General features: G+C 54.6%; 1 protein-coding gene across 3 annotated transcripts; it reads left to right on the top strand.

The window, feature by feature from the left end:
• The first annotated feature begins 1,539 nt into the window (after positions 1 to 1,539).
• GMEB2 (glucocorticoid modulatory element binding protein 2) lies at positions 1,540 to 17,542 on the top strand. 3 transcript variants are annotated; one of them, XM_039563301.1, is made up of 10 exons: positions 1,540 to 1,592; positions 4,212 to 4,375; positions 9,080 to 9,177; positions 9,864 to 9,991; positions 11,416 to 11,519; positions 12,784 to 12,941; positions 14,151 to 14,222; positions 14,754 to 14,891; positions 15,415 to 15,537; positions 15,720 to 17,542. In XM_039563301.1, the coding sequence occupies exons 2-10, from the start codon at positions 4,245 to 4,247 to the stop codon at positions 16,346 to 16,348; spliced, it is 1,581 nt and encodes a 526-aa protein (XP_039419235.1). In that variant the 5' UTR covers positions 1,540 to 1,592; positions 4,212 to 4,244; the 3' UTR covers positions 16,349 to 17,542. The 3 variants fall into 3 exon arrangements, with proteins under 3 accessions (XP_039419235.1, XP_020439523.2, XP_019139910.2); XM_020583934.2 differs by lacking the exon at positions 1,540 to 1,592 and adding an exon at positions 2,429 to 2,688; XM_019284365.3 differs by lacking the exon at positions 1,540 to 1,592 and adding an exon at positions 2,735 to 2,858.
• Positions 17,543 to 17,834: the final 292 nt, after the last annotated feature.

Here is a 17,834-nt window from a genome sequence, read left to right as displayed (position 1 = left end):
AAAGGGACTCACGACTTTTGGGGCCTCTGGCCTCACTCATCTCTTTCCAGAACGTGTTAACCACCTACTCACAGAAGAAGTGCAATGTGGCAAGATCATGCAAAAAGTCCTCCCTGAGAAATTCCTCAGTCTCCCAAACCCTGGGCCTCACAGCAAAACCTGTGAGAGCTCGTGGTGGCCAGGGAAACAAGAGAGCAGAGTCACAGCTTGAGACTTAGTGCTGATAAGGACCAGCAGCACCTTGGGGATGGCTCAAACAGGAAAATAGATGCTGAATCAAACTGGACAAGGGCACTTTTTAAATGCTGGAAATGGCCCCAGGGAGATATTAGAGCCCCTTCCAGTGCTTAAAGGAGCTCCAAGAGAGCTGGAGAGACTTTGGACAAGGGCATGGAGTGACCGGACAAGGGGGAATCCCTTCCCACTGACAGAAGGCAGGTTTAGGTGGGATATTTGGAAGAAACTCTTCCCTGTGAGGGTGGTGAGCCCCCAGCACAGACTGTCCAGAGAAGCTGTGGCTGCACCAGCCCTGGAGGAGTGCAAGAAAGTGTTCGGCGATGAACAGCTGAGGGCTTTCACAAAACCCTGGAGAGCCAGAGAGAGACACAGGGCTTGGGGGACACACACAGGGAGCACACAGCCCAGGGGGAACATGCAGGGAACACAGGGGTACATACAGGCGGCACGGGGGGGATGCAGAACGCGGCAAAAGGATACACAGGGGACATGAGGGCCACAAAGGACTAAGGAGGGGGACACAGGGGGCACACAGAGAGGACATGGGAGGCATGCAGGACCTGGGAAAAGGACATGCAAGGGACACGGGGGCATGCATGGGACATGGGGGGCATGCAGGAGCCGGGAAAGGGACATGCAGGAGACAAGGTATCGTGCAGGACCCCAGATGCGGACACGCAGGGGACGTGGGGGGAACACAAGAAGCACGGTCGGGAGACGCGCATGGGGCACACAGCCCGGGGGGGGACATTCAGGGGACACGGGGGGCATGCAGGACGCCAGAGAGAGACACGCGGGGTACACGGAGCGGGGGCAGACAGGAGACACGGGCGGGTACGCGGGGAACGGGGGACACACACGGCAGTACGGGGGGCAGCAGCAACCAGGAGAAACACGCAGGGCACGGCTCGGGGGACAGACGGGGGGCACACACGGGGCACGGGGGGGGGCACGAGGGGGGCACACACGGGACACGGGGGGCGCACACGGGGCACGGGGGGGGCACGGGGGGGGGCACGGGGGGCACGCACGGGGGCACGGGGGGGTTCCCCGCAGGACCCCGCTCGCGGGGACCCCCGGCGGCGCGCGCCGCGCCCCCTCCCACCCCCGCCCGGCGGCGGCGCAGGCGCAGAGCGCCCGCCCGGTCCCTATTTCACGGGGAGCGCGGGCCGCGGCGCCCGCGCCAAATAAGTCCCGGTAGCCGGTGCGGGCCGTGCGCCTGCGCGGGGCCCGAGAGCCGCGCGGCGGAGCCCCGCTCCCCCCCGGCCCCGCAGCCGCCCTGCCCGCGGCCACCGCCGCCCGGCCCCAGCGCCCGCCGCCGCAGCCCGAGCGGGGCCCGCGGACCCCGGCCCGAGGTAAGCGCCGGGCGCGGCCTCGCCCGCCGCGGGGCCTCCGCCGCACGCGCCGCCCGGGTCCCTGCGGAGCGTCAGGACGTTACGGCGGCAGCGCCCGGCCGCCCGCCCGCCCCGCGGCCCCCCCGCCTCCTCCTCCTCCTCCTCCTCCTCTTCCTCCTCCTCCTCCTCCTCCCTGCCAGCGGGAGCGCGCCCACGCGCCCCTCTCACCCCCCCGCAGCCCCCTTCCCGCGCCCGCCGGGAGCGCTCGCAACGAGGGGCCGGGGGACACACGGCGAAGACACTCGGGGCACCCCCTGCCCGCCCCCCGCCCGCCTCGGCGCCGGGGTCCCCCGTGAGACCCTCCCCGGGCAGCCTCCACGTGCAGCGCCCTCCACTCCCGTGCACCCCGCTCTGCACATTCCCACCCCCCGCTCCGTGCAGCCGCAGCCCCCACGGGCACCCCCTCTCCGTGTCCCCCCCTATGCTGCCCTCCGTGTTCTTCCCCCGCTTCGTGAGGCCGCTCTTCACCCTCTTGCAGCTTCCCTGCCACTCTCTTCCGGGCAGCCCCCCACCCACGCACCCTCTGCACAGCCCCCCTGCATGTGCCCTCGCACCCCCGTGCAGCTGCAGCCCCCCTGTGCCCCCCTCTTCGTGTAGCCCCCCCACCCGTGCTGCCTGTGCTGCTCTCCATCTGCTCCCTCCATGTACCCCTTGTGCATCCTCTTGCACCCCCATGACACCCCCCCCCCCCCCAACCCTGTGCACTTCTGTTTAACCCCTCTGAAGCCGCTTTCCCCATGCATCCCCTCTCTCTCTGAGTAGCTCTCTGCATCCATACTGCATCCCTCCTCTGGGCACAGCCCTGCTGGCTGCCCCCAGTGCAATCTCTCTGGTCTCTGCCCTCCTGATGCTGCACCCAAAAAGATCTCTCACCTCTCCCAATTGTGCTGTGCTTTTTTTTCTTTTATATTTTTTCCTCACTTCACCCCAAATCTTTCCCACAGCCCTTGACATGCTCTCAGCACCTTGAAAGATGCATCAGGAGGGACATGCATGGATACCCTGAATCCTGGTAGTGCTGGGCTGCCCCTCGTCCCCCTCCACTGTCCCACTGCTGGTGTGTTTTTAGCCACTTTTTAGATTACTTATGTTTCCAGCCCACTTTTTCTCTATTCAATGCTGGTTCCTGCCCAGAGGCATCTGAGCAACACACGTGGAGTTCAATCCCATGATGCAGGGCAGGATGTCCGGAGCATCCTGAAACTGGCTACCAGCTCAAGGGCCATTGTGAGTGATGCTAATGCTGTGGGAGGGGTTTTACCCCAAAATGAAGGACAAGGGTAGGGATAGAGTGCCAACAAAAATTGGAGTGGTTGAGCCGAAGGCAGCTGAGCATCCATGCTGCTGTGAAAACTGAAGTGCTTCTGCTAGTGGCTTTTGTGGTGGGCTGGCACATAGGGGCCAGTCCACCTCAGATAAACCCTGTGAGCTCTGTGAAGGTAAAGATCACCTCATGATGTCCCTGTGGGTCAGGCAGGTGATTCTGCAGGGCGTGAACTTGGTTTTAAGTCACACTGGAGATGCTGGATCAGTGCCCTGTTCCAGCCGTGGCCTGGGGAAGTGGTGAGAGCCAAGTGGCATCTCTGCTGTGCTCTGTGCCACTGCTTGGAGTACTCCGTGAGGGTCTGAACTTGAACACCCTGGGCAGTGTTCCCTTACCTGTCTCTGTATGGACTGCACCAGGGCTATAGGAGATGCTTTGTAGGCACCAATTTCTCCTTACCTGGGGCTGATCCCCAGCAATGTGGGCAGCAGGGCGAGGGAGGGGATTCTCCCTCTCTGCTCTCCTCAGGTGAGACCTCACCTGCAGTGCTGCATCCAACTCTAGGGCCCCCATCATCAGAAAGATCTGGAGCTGCTGGAGCGAATCCAGAGGAGGTCATGGAGATGCTCTGAGGGCTGGAGCACCTCTGCTCTGGAGACAGGCTGAGAGAGCTGGAGAAGTGAAAAGAAGACTCTGAGGAGACCTTAGAGTCTCTTTAAGTTCCTAAAGGAGCTCCAAGAGAGCTGGAGAGGGAGTGCTGCCTTACATCTATTGCTGATTTTTTAGAAATGCACACTTTGAAATAGTTTCCAGATGTCACTGTTTCTGCAGGCTTGATGTGCTTTTTTAATTTGATTTTTTTTTTTTTGTGTGTGACTTTGGAGGAGGGAAGAGTCCTTGTTTTACTGTGGAGGAGACAGTGACAAGCTCCTCCAACAGTGTGAAATCGTGAGATAGTTTGAAATACATTTGGAAATGCACCTTCAAACTGACTATCTTCATAGAGTTTGTGGTGGATGCCAGGAACATTTTTTTTTTTGCACCTCTTTAACACTCTGCCCTTTACCTCCTGCACCCTGGTCCCACCCATGCCTGTCATTCTCACCCAGCCTGCACAGCGTGTGTTGGGTTGAGCTTCCCCTCACCCTTCCTCCTGGGATGGAGCACTTGGGAATTTGCCCATCCTCTTCTCCTTAGAAGTGTGGAGCCCCTCCAGCCCTTTCTCCTTGCTCCCACCACACGCAAGATCCCTGCATGACCGAGTTCAGCAGGGAGACCTTTTCACACGGGGCTTCCCCTCATTTCTCCACAAGCAGCTGGTGACCGACGGCTCTCCCGCTCCTGCCACGATGGCGACGCCGGACGTCAGTGTCCACATGGAGGAGGTGGTGGTGGTGACCACGCCGGACGGCGCGGTGGATGGCGGCGGCATGGAGGAGGTGAAGACAGTGCTGGTCACCACCAACCTGTCCCAGCACGGGTAAGAGACAGGGTCGGTGCATGCTGAGGGGATGTGCTGGAAACCCTCCCACGCGTGATTGTAGGCTGGGATTTGATCCCCCACGGCTTCCTCCTGCATCACTGCTCGCTGTGGGGACCTCAGTGGTGGCCACGGAGTGTCCAGTTCCTTGCTAGGGCTTCCCATGCCCAGAGCTCTGCAGCTCTGAGCAGAACAGGCTCTTTCCCTCTTTTGAGGGGGTGAAAAAATTCCAACCCCAAATACCTTTTCCTGAGTGGACGTGGATGTTGGAGAGGACACAAATCTGGTTGGAACAGTACACCAGTAGGTAAATCAGTGCTTTTCTGCTATTTCATGATGGCTTTGCTAAGCTCTGGACTCCAGCAGACGAGTCAGTCCGCACCAGGCTGAGGGTGCTGCAGCTGAGCTCCCCTTCCCTGAAGGTGGGGGAGGTTTGGGGTTGGCTGGTTTTTGGCTGAGCTCTGCAGGAACCTCCACTGCCAGCAATAGGAGTGAGAGAGGTGTCCTTGAAACATTGTTGCCCTGAATGGAGAGGCTGCTCAAAAAACCCGAGTGAACGTGTCTGATTGTTTAAGTGCAGCTGTTTTGCCCAATTGCTGCCTTTTTTGTTGGCATTACGGATTCAAGGCTGCTGTTTGTTCAGGTCTGGTCAGTGGCAGGGTGGCTGTGGCCAAAGAGCCTGCCTGGTGCCCTTGGAGGCCCACATAGCAATGGGCTCTTTGCTTTATTTCTCTATGGTTTTTTGGGTGGGACAGAGCCCAGAGCCGTTTTTGTGCTTTGCTCTTTGAGTGGGCAGAAAATCCAAGTTCACACCTGGAGCTGCATCCAGGCAGGTTTGTTTGAAATAAGTGGGTGTTGAGTGGCTGTTTATTCTCTCAACAAGATGTTTGTCTCCTTTTCTCAAACATGTCTTTGTGTCAGTGCCCTGGGGCTTTGGGCAGGGCAGAAGGTGACAGCATTTGTTTCAGTCCAGGTGTCATTCCTCTTGTGCTACTCCAACTGAGATAAAGCCCATTAATAGATGATTTTTTGGTGAAGAATGGGCAGGGACAGGCAGAGGCAAGAGCTGTTGGTGCCGGGATGGGCAGGATCTGCCCTGCTCTTCCTCCACACCCTGGGTCTGTGAGTGATTCCAAGAATCTTTTTAATTCCCAGAAGAGCAGTGATGGTGGGGAAGAAGGGCTCTACTCCTCTTATTTTCTGTCCCATGGAGACTCCCTTGTTTCCCTCAGTGGAGAAGCAGCCAGATGTGACACTTGGGATGTGGCTGCTCTTGGATGCAGAATGGTTCCTGGTTGTAATGTGGCTCTGAGCCTCTACAGACCCATGTGCAACACTGTGGTGTTGTCTGGGGGAATGGATCATGGCAGAGGCTGGCTCCATCAATTGGTTTCCTTTCACTCTTAGTTCCCTTCCTGTTTTTCTTTGGAAACCTTTTCTCATCCTCCCAGTGTCCCCTGGATGGTCAGGAGCAGGACAGCTCTACACAGCACAGAGAGGAATGCTTTCATTTAGTCGCAGCTATGAGCAGAGATGTCTTGGAAGGTATGAAGAGATTCCCTGAGGGTTTTCCATGCACCTCTCTGGAGAAGAGCCTCTGGACAGGTTCTTTGCTCCCCCATTCTTGGGGATGGTAACGGGTTAATAGAAAGGATGTGAATTTTGGGGTCACAGAGTAAAACCTGCCCGACTCCTCCCACTGAGCAGGGCAGTGGGGCTGCTGGTAGGTGGCAGCACGAGCCACCCATGGTCTCTCTCTGGCCTTGGGCAGTTGCCTCCACCAGGCTCTGCTCCTCCTGGGTCAATGGCACAGTGGTGCTGGCTCCCTTTCCTTCTGATTTCCCTCTGCAGCCCCAGCTGGTGTCAGGAGAGCAGCTGCAGGCACAGGCTGAGGTCCCTTCGTGTTGGCTTGGTCACCACTCACTTGGGGAGCTTTCAACTTGCCTTGTGTGACACTTTAACCAAACTCAGCTTGGGGGTTGGTGGTTTTTTCTAGTGTTCATCTGGGTATGGGTTTGCTATTAAAAAAACCCTCTATACAGCCAATTGTTAAGAGCTTAATTAGTTCATGTGTTCTTAAGGAAAAGGCTGAGGGAAATGGGAAAATAATAATGAGCAAGAAGCTTTTCTCTTTGGTCTGTGATAGGGGGGGAGCTGTGCTTGGTTCTCTGATGAGGCACTTGTATTTCTGATCAGCACAGGATTCTGGGGGAGACTTTTCTCTCTCAAGTTTCCAGGCAAGGCAGGAGCAGAAAAGAAAGGAGATGCCAGCCCGCTGAGTTACCTGCACGTGCTTTCTTCTCTTCTTCCCATCTGGTTCATGGATCCTCCTGGGGAGGAAGATGAGAACCATCCTCCCCTGCCTTCGTCATGGCAACTGGCAAAGGCAGGACCAGCTGGGGGGCTGCACTCTGGGACTTGGAAGATGTTTGTGTTTTCTCTTGCATCTGCCTCAGTCTGTTTCCCTGGAATGGATGGGAGAAACAGTGTGGAGACACTCGCCTTTTTTTGTGGTTTTCTCTCCCCCACATGTCCATGGCAGACACAGACTTCAGTTGCTTGAATTTTTCCTACAAGCTGGGAGTTGGTTTGTTTGTTTGCCTCTGGAGGTTTAAGGCGTGGGCTGGGTTATTCCTCCCCATCCAGTTGTGCCTTTCAGTCATTTTTCAGAGCACATGCGGTGGAGTTCTGGAGGAAGTTCTGAAAGGTGCCGACTTTCTGCTGGGGGGTTTCTTCTGGGTAAGTTGGTGGAGGTTCTTGATCTGGAGGCAGGTCAGGGTCAGGACTTTGCATGCCAGAGGGCGCTGCTGCCTCTGGCACCTGGCTGAAGTGCTGCTGCTGCCTTTCGCCAGGAGAAATGCAAGAACCCAGCAGCAAACTGATGAAAAACTCCTGGTTAGAATTCTTCTGTCAGACTGCTGCCACTTGTGTAATAATCACCTGTATGCAAATGCCTTAGCTCAGAGTTTATCTTTTCAAGTCCTTCCAAGTTACCCTCCCCATGCTCTCCTAGGGCTCTGGGCTGGTGGTGGCTGTGAGCTGCAGAGGCAGTGTTGTGTCCATCTCCTTTCTGTCACAGCAGAGCTGTCTCCCCTCTTTCTGGAGCAGCATCTCCAAGCCACTCACCTGGTGAGGCTGAGCTGCCGCCCACGCCTTCCTTATCTCTGTGCTACTCCCCACAGGTACCTGCCCTGCAGCTGCTGAGGGGAGAGATGCTTTGAAGCTGCAGTTCCACCCTGGAGCTGTGTGTTAGGAGCCCAGAATGAAAAACAAGTTGCTCTTGAATTTCCTTGTCCCTGTGGCACCACTGTGAGTGAGAAATGTGGTTGCCAGTGAGTCACTAGGACTGTCTTTTAATTCACCCATGGTACCAAACGGAGGGAGGTTACAGGTGAATTTTCTCTCTAGAGTCTTCCTAGGGAGTTTATATGCCAAAGTATGTGAAAAGCTAATTGTATTTCTCCCCCTGCCCCTGCAGGTCAAGCTTTCTGCAGCAATTAGTCAGGTTCAGTAACAACACCAAACACACATCTTAAAGGGAGGGTAGACTTAGATTGGGCATTAGGAATTTGTTCCCTGTGAGGGTGGTGAGGCCGTGGCACAGGGTGTTCAGAGAAGCTGTGGCTGCCCCATCCCTGGAAGTGTTCAAGGCCAGGTTGGATGGGGCTTGGAGCGACCTGGTCTAGTGGAAGGTGTCCCTGCCCATGGGAGGGGCTTGTAATGAGATGAACTGTAAGGGCCCTTTCAACCCAAACCATTCTGTGTTTCTATGAACACCCATTAGGAATGGTCCCTGCTGAGTGCTGGCTGTGATGTCCAGGTGGGATCCATAAGGGCACCAATGTGGGCTCCCTCCCATCGGGACCTCACCTCCAAAGTTGAGGGGGTGAGGAGCATGTCCCACATCACAACCAGAAGTGCCTTTTCCCTCTGAGTGTGCACTGAAGCTCCTTGGAGGGGCTTGGGGCTCCATATTGCCACAGTGAGAGCTGGGATGGGAGAACAGCAAGGGAGTGGGCGCTGTGTCACTGTGTGAGTCCATGTGCAAAGCACCCAGAGAAGACAGATATTTCAGTGGGGGGAATGGAAGCAGTTGGATAGCCAGCTATTAATGAATATCATGGATATATCAAATTTTAAGAGGCTCAGAGATTGGATTGCAAGTGTCTATAGCTCCTGTTATGTTATCTCTGCTCACAGATCTGCTCTTGGGGTTTGTCCAATTCCTTTATAGTGTTTCTGTGGCTCCTTGAGGTCCTACTCCCCTGGAGCATCCTGCATACTGGGGGCTTCAGCCAGTCCATTGCCCAGACAGCAGCAGCATGTCTCACACATGTTTTTCCTGGGGAAATCTCAGGCAAAGCTGCCAACGGCTGGCAGTGACTTCTGAGCAAAGGGCTGTGCTGACAGCATCCCTCCATGCCAGCTCTCCAGCATGGGCTGGGCAGGAGGCAGATCCACAGGGCTGGGATTAAAGGGGAGGCAAGAGAGAGCTGGCCAGGCTGCTGACAGGGGCTTGCATGCTGTGGGGTTCTTCATTGCCACATGAAAAAATGGAGCTGAGCCTCCCAAACCCAGAGCTGACTCTCAGCTCTTGTGGGAAAATGTGATCTGAGGGACTTCTGAGGCAATGTCTCCACAGGGCATCGGGTGGGGGGGTGGCACGGCCACATGGCTTAAGAATGCCTCTGCCTCTCTTCCCAGCGGTGACATCAACGAAGACACTCTGGAGACGGAAAATGCAGCTGCTGCAGCTGCTGCCGCCTTCACAGCCTCCACAGACCTGAAGGAAGCGGTTCTAGGTAGGTCAGCTCTTTCCATAGCCCCTTGGTGCCAGCTCCACCACCCCGGTGTGCCACAGCCCTGTGCTGGTGTCAGATGGGACAGTCCAAACACTGCTGTGCAGAGCTGCTGGGGCTCCGGTGTTCTCTTATGGGCCTTGGGGATGCTCTCCCAGCATCCAGGGGGGCTCGGTGACCAGCAGGGAGCTGGCAGCAGCTGGCTGGGCTGCTGCTGCCCTCTCCTGGTCCGTGGTGAGTCCCTGTATCCGGCCATCCCTGGCTCTTGCCATTCCAGCTTGCCACGGGGATGTCAGTTTTGCAGCAACTTGCTGGCTTTGGTTGCAAGTGAAAGTGAGTTTAGGAAGCAAAGATTGATCAGCTGAGCCGGAGTTGACTTAACCAGTTTTACTTTAAAACCAAGGGTGACTCCACCCAGATGACATCATTCTTTTTTATCACAAATGGTTGACTTCCCATATTCCCTGTGCTCAGCTGCAGCTGGATTGGCATAAATCTGCCTGGGCTGTTTCGCCTGACAAATTTGGGTGTTTGGATGCTTTAATAGCAAAGTGCAAGTGGTGCCCATAAACCCCAGCACACCTCACCCATGCATCATCTACTTTTTTTTTTTTTATTCCTGAGTTTCAAAACTCTCGTTGCATCATGTTTCTCTTTGATCTGTCTCTTCCGCTGATCCCTGTGAGAAGTGAAGATGGCTGAAGATGAGGACAGTTTGGAGGCAGAGATTGTCTACCCCATCACCTGCGGGGACAGCAAAGCCAACCTCATCTGGAGGAAGTTTGTGTGCCCTGGGATCAATGTGAAGTGTGTGCAGGTGAGAACAGAGGGCCAGCAGTGGATTTCCTGGCTAGTCCTGGTTGTGATGAATTTTCATCAGCTGCTTTGCATCAGAATCATGTCATGGTGGGAAAGGATGATGTTTTCCTGGTGCTGGGGTACCTGGTATTTGTCTTGACCAAATTGTGTAGTTCTGGCTGGAGAGATGGTGCCTCAATTTAATGTGTTATTGAGAAGTTTAAGAAATTTGGGCACTTGCAGTGTCTGCTCAGTTGGAAAGTTGATAGTTCGAGGAATTTATTGATTGGGAACCTACTGAAGAGTTGCTGCTGTGTCCTGGGTAACTCATGGTTAAAATTTGCATGAATTCAGAGAGACATGCCACGAGTGAGTCATTGCTGGCATTTGTACACAGGCTAAACAATACCCTGATGAGGGAGGGCCTAAACAATACCCTGATGAGGGAGAGTCTCCTTGGGCTCCTAAAGGATAGTCCTTGCTCTTCCCTGGAGAGTTGGTCTCCTCTGTCCCTGAGGCAGAGGATAGATGCTGCTGCAGGTAATGCTGCTGCCTCCTAAAATCCACCCTCTCTGCACTGAAGCCCTTGTCCTTGTTCAGAGATGCAGTTTCTCTCGCAGTAACAGTGAGTTACTCTATGTTGGTCAACATGGCCATGGAAAAGAGGTGGCCTGGATTTGGGAAATCCTTTGGGATGGGCTGTAAGGCAACTCCCTAGAGAACTGCCTTGTTCACAGTTGGACTTGAGGATCTTGGAGGTTTTCTCCACCCTTAGTAATTCTGTGATTCTGCAGGTTGCTGTTAGGTCAGCGTGTGGGTTCAGGCACAGCTGGGTGTGTAGGGCAATAAAAGGAAGGGAAGAGTTGGCACGGTGCGTGCCAGCTCCCTGAAGCTGGTTTTCAGGAGCAGTGGGTGTGTGCTGCCAGAGAGGCCAGAGGTTCCCTGATACCGATAGTTGGGCTTGGGAACAGAAAATCAAAGACCAAATGGGTTTCTTCCCTCTCTCCTATGGGGCATAACGTGCCCCTGGACCCAAATGTTACCAGTGCAGCCCAGCTTTCACAGAGTCCATTGCTAGTGGGAGTGTGAGCAGCTCCCTGCTGTTAATGATACTTTGCACAAGCTATAGGTGTTTCCCCAGCTGTCCTGCCTGAGCTGGGCAGCTCCAAACTCACACACCCCTGAACCCTTGACTTGGAGCAGCTGTTAACTAACCATCTGTGACAGCAGTGTTTGGCTTTAATCTTTCCAACTTGGGCAATGTTTCCTGGGGGGGGAGTGGCTGGCAGCCATCTGTTTTGGTGGTGTTCAGTGGCACGTGGAGGCTGCAGCCGCTGCCGGGCACTGGGAAACGCCGCTGGGTTCCAGCTGAACCCTGCTCACAGGGCACCCTTGGCTTGTTTATGGCTTGTGGCTCTGATGTTGCACCCCTGCCTTTTGCAGTTTCATGATCACCTAATCAGCCCCAAGGAGTTTGTCCACCTGGCAGGCAAGTCGACCTTGAAGGATTGGAAGCGGGCGATCCGGATGAACGGGATCATGCTCCGGTTAGTCCCTTCCTTTGTATCTCTGGACACTTCCTTCTGGGGGACTGTGGTGGGCTGGAACAGAGCCTTTGGAATGGCTGTTTTGCTGCTGAGGGAGCAAATGAACCACTAAACATTTGTCTTAATGATGGCCTGGCCCCAAATGTGGTCAGTCCAATGGCTTTGTTCTGTCCTTGTGCCTAGGGAATAATTTGGGGCAAGAAATATTTCTCTGGTCTTTTCAGGACTTGAACCACACTGAGTTTCCAGCTGGTGTAAGGACACTGGAAATTTTAATGGCTCTTGGTGGCTGGGCCATGCTGTCTGTGGATTCTCAGCATGACCCACCAAATGAAATCAGTCTGGTCATCGCTAATGCTCTGGTTGCAGCACTCCTGCTTGACATCACTTCTAAATAAGTCGTTGGCAAAAAAAAAAAAAGCTTCTCTATTGCAAGCATTTCTCTTCTCTAGTCTTAACTACAGTAATTCAATTCTTGTATGGTCCTCCTGAACACCAGCCTGAGACTGTGATTTAATTAAAGTCTTTTTCTGCCTTTGGGCAGGGTAAAAAAGAATCACCTCTTTCCCCAGGAATTGTCAGTGGTTTTGTGCTCTTTTCACACGATGACATTGCCTTTCCTTGTGTTCTTCTGCTTCAGTGCAGGCATCTCCCGTATTCCTTTTAAGCAGCTTTTGCTCCTTGTAAATTTTGCATAATAGGTTTAGGCTTTGTCAAGGCAGGGCTTTGAGAGGGGGGAAAAAACCTTCAGGAGGAATGTCTGAAGGCAAACCCAGCAGCCCATGGGAGCAAATCTTGGGAAGCTTAGGTGGTTGTTGGCCAGCAAGGCCTGGGGATGCTTTGGAGACAGCGTTATTGGATGGGAAGATCCTGTGTTCCAGTGTTGCCACCCCCTTTGAATGAGATAAGAGACCTGATTTTAGTTTATAAATTGGGTTGTGTCCTGTCTCCTTTTGAGCTGTCGAGTTAAAAAGGTAAGGAAGAGGCTCCCTGTGATCTCACCCTGAACTGAGATTCCAGCTGACCCTTTGGAAGTTCCAGCTTCAGAGGGGATGTGCCAGTGGGACCAGATAGAGGCTGTCTCTTGCCTTTCCTCCCTCAAGAAATGAGTAAATCAGTCCCAGTAAGGGCTTTTGTTGGCTCTGCCTGCTCTCCTGGCTTTTTGGGACTCAGAAGTTTGGGGTAAAGGCTGCCAGGAGCTGCATCTCGGAGCTCTTGGCTGTTGCTGATGTGCCTGTCCTTGTGCTTGCTCCCTGTCTTTCAGGAAAATCATGGACTCAGGAGAGCTGGATTTCTACCAGCACACAAAGGTCTGTTCCAACACCTGCCGGAGCACCAAAATTGACCTGACTGGAGCCAGGGTGTCCCTGACCAGCCAGACATCGACAGAGTACATCCCTCTGACTCCCGCCTCTGCCGATGGTATGTGCAGCCATTCCTCAGCCTCAGCAGGGGCTGTGACGCATCAAAGCACACAAATGCCACATAACCAAGCTCCCTGTGGCTGCCCTGTCTCTGAGAGTGTTCAAGGCCAGGTTGGACAGCACTTGGAGCAATCTGGTCTAGTGGAAGGTGTCCCTGCCTATGGCAGGGAGTTGGAATGAAATGAGCTTTGAGGTCGCTTCCAACCCAACCCATTCTCTGATTTTATGAGTTTGACCTCTAATAGCAGAGGCAACTGTTTCATTGGAAAGAGTTCTAATTTTGCAATGCTTCTGTATTTAACTCCTTTTGCTCTTGAGCATTAAGAACAGCCCCCAAAGTGCCCCACACCCTGAGCTCCTGGTGGTGCCTCTGGGACAGGCTAAGCCCCTTGGCTGGCTCTGCAGAGCACCCATCCACCACATCCTGGTGTTGTGCTGGGGAGGCTGTTGCTGATGCACAGCCCAGCCCACTCCAAGCTCCCCCTGTTAAACATGAGCTCACCAATGGGACACATTTCCCATGCTGCTGGGCTGTGCTGGAATAACCAGAGCCCTGAAAGCTGCAGAGTAAAGGAGCAGAGGGACTGGATTTAATGGCTGCAACTGAGCATTCCAAAGGCTCTGCACAGCTCCGTGGGGCTCTGGCCAGATTCCCATCCATCCTGCTCCTGCGCACAGCATGAATGACGCCTGTTCCCTGGCTCTATGGTAACAAAACTGCTGAGATTTGGCAGAGCTGGAGGGAAGGAGGGATCCCCCTGCATCCCTGTGCAGTGGGGGGCTGCTCTTCCCTTGGAGGCTTTAGAAACCCTCCAGACAAACAGTGGCTTGGTAAAAAGGGCTGCCAGAAAAATCAGACTCTAAATCTGTTTGACTTCTGCCCTGAGCAGTGCTGGTGTGTTTGCAGGGGGGAGCGGGAGGGAAATGCTACTCTCAAGCATGTGTTCTTGTGCTGCAAAGGTTGCAGGAGTAATCCCTGGGGATTGCACTCCAATGTAGAAAAATAAGTACAGCTGGCACAGCAACCACTTGGGCGTCTCTGTTCAGCATTGAGATCTGCATTCAAACAGATGTGATCCTGTGCAATGTAAAGGAGAAGTCACAGAAATTCAGCAAGGGAGTGCTTGCCTTGGAAACAGCCTGTGAAAATACAGGGAAAAATCAGGACCTGGGAATTTTTTCTCTTCTTTTCTGCTATTGGTTGCAGTGAACGGATCCCCAGCTACAATAACCATAGAAACATGTGAGGATGTCAGCGATTGGAGCACCAGCATTGGAGGTATGGCTTGAGATCCTGCAGGGCTCGCTGGGTGGAGGAGATGTGTGGAAAGAGGGAAGCAGCAGGGTAAGGAGCAGGAAGGACCCTCTTACCAGAGCAGCTTTGCATGAACCTCCACTGGGATTATTCCTTCTCTGCTTAAGGAATAGCACTGTGTTATACCCCACTGGTGTGCAGGCTGGCTGCAGCAACCTTGGGATGAAGTTGTTTCCAAGCACTAATATATCAAAGCCAGGGCCAAATGGCTCTAGGGAAAAAAAATCTTATCAGAGGGGTCATGAAATCATTCTCCTTGGTGCTACTGGCTGTAGCAAAATGTCCTGTTGGTGTGGGACAGGAATGGGGAGAGCATATCCTTTTCCTTTGGGTCCATGCTTTGGGTGGGCTTTGCCCCAGCCCCCTGACCTCGGGGGTCTCTCCCAGCCTGCCAGGACTGCACCCCTACAGGGGTGTCCACAGGGAACCCACAGCAGATCACCATAAAATCCCGCTGAGGATTTTGAGGTTCTCCCTTGCTTTCTCTCTCTTCAGAGGACACCTTTGCTTTCTGGCAAGGTCTGAAGGACAGTGGTCTCCTGGAAGAAGTGATCCATGAGTTCCATCAGGAGCTGGTGGAGACCATGAAGGGCTTGCAGCAGCGAGCACAGGATCCCCCGCTGCAGCTCGGGGGTAAGGACCTGGACACAGGTCATCTTGGGGAGGGGGGCTTGTGGATTTTTTTATCCTTAGAGGTATCTGGTTGGCATGATAGGGACATAGCTCATCATAAAAAAATCTCATTTCTGGCTGATTGTTGGGAAAGCTGCACTTGGGGATGCTTTAGGTGACCTCAGGTCTCCAATTCCCCATGCCTGGGGCTTCCTCTCTGCTGGCTCTAGGTCTGGAGGAGCACTTGGCTTGGGAACTGAGGTGGAATTCAGGCCATTGGGATAATGATGCAGCAAGCAGCTACTGTGCCAGCCAATTTTTTATCACCCCTGCTAGGCAGGAGAGGACTGTTTACACGCTAGTGACCTCTTACCCTTTCTCATGGCTTCTGCCTTCTCCTCTTCTCCAGCCTCTTGAGTTACCCTCCTGCAGATTTTGGCTGTCTCAGCTGGACATGTTTTGTTCTCGTGTGGCTTTTGCCAAGCCACAAATAGTTTGCACAGGGAATTTTGCTTCCTCAAAGATTCTGTGTCTTGTTTTTAAGATGCTGTTTTACTCAACAACGTAGTCCAGAACTTTGGGATGCTGGATCTTGTCAAGAAGGTCCTGGCCAGCCACAAGTGCCAGATGGATCGCTCGAGGGAGCAGTACACACGGGATTTGGCAGGTATGTCCTGGACACAGCAGTGTGGCACCAGGCATCACTGCCAGCACCTTTTCTTTTGGGCTGAGAAAGTGGGGGTTGTGTTAAAGCTGGTGTTTGTTAAACCAGCCGCACCAGGTGTTGCCACAGGCCTCTGGGAAGCTTGTCCAGGATCCAGGCTGAGCCAAAACCTCTTCTCTCTCCAGCTCTGGAGCAGCAGTGTGATGAGCACCGCAAGCGAGCGAAGGAGCTGAAGCACAAATCGCAGCATCTCAACAACGTCCTGATGACCCTCACACCCGTCTCCGTTCCCACCCCTCTGAAACGCCCCAGGCTGACCAGGGCCACCTCCGGACCAGCTGCCATCACCTCCCAAGTCCTGTCCCAGCCGGCGCAGCTCGCTGTCACCCCCGGCGTGCCAGTCTCCCAGATTGCCAACCTCCCTCTTGGCAAAGTGGTCTCAGCCCTCCCGCCTTCGGTGATGGGGAAGACCCCAGCCCAGCCCCCCGCTGCCAGCTCCCCGGCCTCCCCTCTGCTGGGGGGGTACACGGTGCTGGCATCTGCTGGCTCCACCTTCCCCGGCACAGTGGAGATCCACCCGGACGCTTCCAACCTGACGGTGCTGAGCACGGCTGCAGTCCAGGACGGCAGCACGGTGGTGAAGGTGGTGAGCCCCTTCCAGCTCCTGACGCTGCCAGGACTTGGCACGACCATCCAGAATGTGACACAAATAGCTCCCAGTGGGAGCACGGTCGTGACTGTCCCGTCCGGTGCCACTGAGGCCGCCGGGGGACGAGCATGCTGCCGCCGCCATCGAGGTGACTGCAGTGGCTGATGAGGCGGAGCAGAAGTGAGGGGGGGACTTGCCTGGAGGGACGCTGGCCGTGCCACTCTGGGGGGAACTGCCTCTTCTCTGGCTGCGCTGTGGGACGAGGAGCGGTGTCATGAGGGGCGCGGGCTAACAAGACTCAGAGCGGCTCGTGTCGGGAGCAAGGAGGTTCAGGTCAGAGGGAAGGAGGGGGGAGGAAGGATGCCCGGAGAAGGGAAAGGCAGAAATGCTCTGCCTTGTTTGGAGGAGGGAAGAAAAAAAGAGCTTATTTTTTTATAAAGCTTTCCTCCCCTGTTCTCTTGGAATAGTTTTCCTGCTCTGGGTCATCAGCTGAGCCTCGTTGGCAGGCACAGCTGGAGCTGTGTCCATTGGAGGAGTGGGCAGGAGCAGGGAGAAGGCGGTAGCAAAAGGAAGCTGCCCCAAGGAGTCTGGTGTGCAGGGAGCTGGCTGCTCCCCATCCCCAGGGGCTGCAGGAGTGGAGAGGGATGCCAGGAGCAGGAATTCCGTGGATGTGTACAGTCATTGACACCAGGAGGGGCGCTGGCAGCGTGGGCACAGGCCCTGGGAGGTTGGGTTTTGTGTGTGACGCTGGCTTTGGGTGGCAGAAACAAGTGGGAGCTTTTGGGACAGTGGTCATGGTGGTTGTCAGATCTGCTGGGGAAGGAGCAGGAAGAGAGGAACCCAGAGGGCTGAGAAAAGCTGTGACTTCTGAGGATTTTGGATCTTTTTCTAGCTTTCTCAAAAAAAAAAAAAAATCCATTCTTGGGATTTTTTTAAGCCAACAGTGATTTTTAAGCAAAGCCCTGGTTGGGAAGCTTCTTCTGCATGGCAGAGCCGTGCTGCGGAGCGTGCAGAGCTGAACCCCACGGCCACGCTCTGGGGAGCTCACACTTCCTCACGAGGGGGGACCCTGCTGTCCCCAGTCCCCAGCATCCCGCGGGAGCCGGACGCTGCCATTCCCTCCCTGCTGGGTTCAAGCAGCTGTTCTGTAACGGGGTGGTTGACCCCCCAGTTCTCCTTCAGCCACCCCACTTGCTGCAGCTCTCACCAGGTCCCATCCCAGGGCCTGTGTGTCTCACACTGTCTCCGGCTGGAAGGAGTCGGGCGCTTGGAGTGTTGGGGTTTCTCCAAATTTGATCTGGCAACAGCAGCAACAACAGGTCACTTTATTGAGCTAATAAATATTTTTTTGAAAGCATATTGCTGGTTTATTGCATTTTCTACATCCAGGTGTGACAGCTGGGCTTGTGAAGTGGGGCTAAGGCAGGACAGGAACACACTTTATTAAATATAAATGTATGTGTTCTCTGTGCTCCCTCTGGCCATGGGCGTGCAAGGAGCCTGAAATGCGGCTCCAAAGTCTGGTTGTCTGTGGTGCAGCTGGGACAGCCTGGCTGCACCCAGTGCTGATAACCACTGGTCCCCAACCTATGTTTAGAAGAGTTCTGACACGTAATCAGGAAGAAAAACGATCTATTCCTCTGAAGCTTTA

The sequence above is a fragment of the Corvus cornix genome, chromosome 20 (assembly GCF_000738735.6).
Source record: "Corvus cornix cornix isolate S_Up_H32 chromosome 20, ASM73873v5, whole genome shotgun sequence".
In the NCBI taxonomy this organism is placed as follows: domain Eukaryota; kingdom Metazoa; phylum Chordata; class Aves; order Passeriformes; family Corvidae; genus Corvus; species Corvus cornix.
This window is presented reverse-complemented; position numbering and strand designations above follow the sequence as displayed.

Excerpts from the sequence above, each read along its gene's own strand:
- GMEB2 (XM_019284365.3), top strand. The coding sequence starts at position 2,748 with ATGCTGGTTCCTGCCCAGAGGCATCTGAGCAACACACGTGGAGTTCAA. Across the intron at positions 4,376-9,079 it reads ACCAACCTGTCCCAGCACGG|CGGTGACATCAACGAAGACA; the intron begins GTAAGAGACAGG and ends CTCTCTTCCCAG. Across the intron at positions 15,538-15,719 it reads GTACACACGGGATTTGGCAG|CTCTGGAGCAGCAGTGTGAT; the intron begins GTATGTCCTGGA and ends TTCTCTCTCCAG.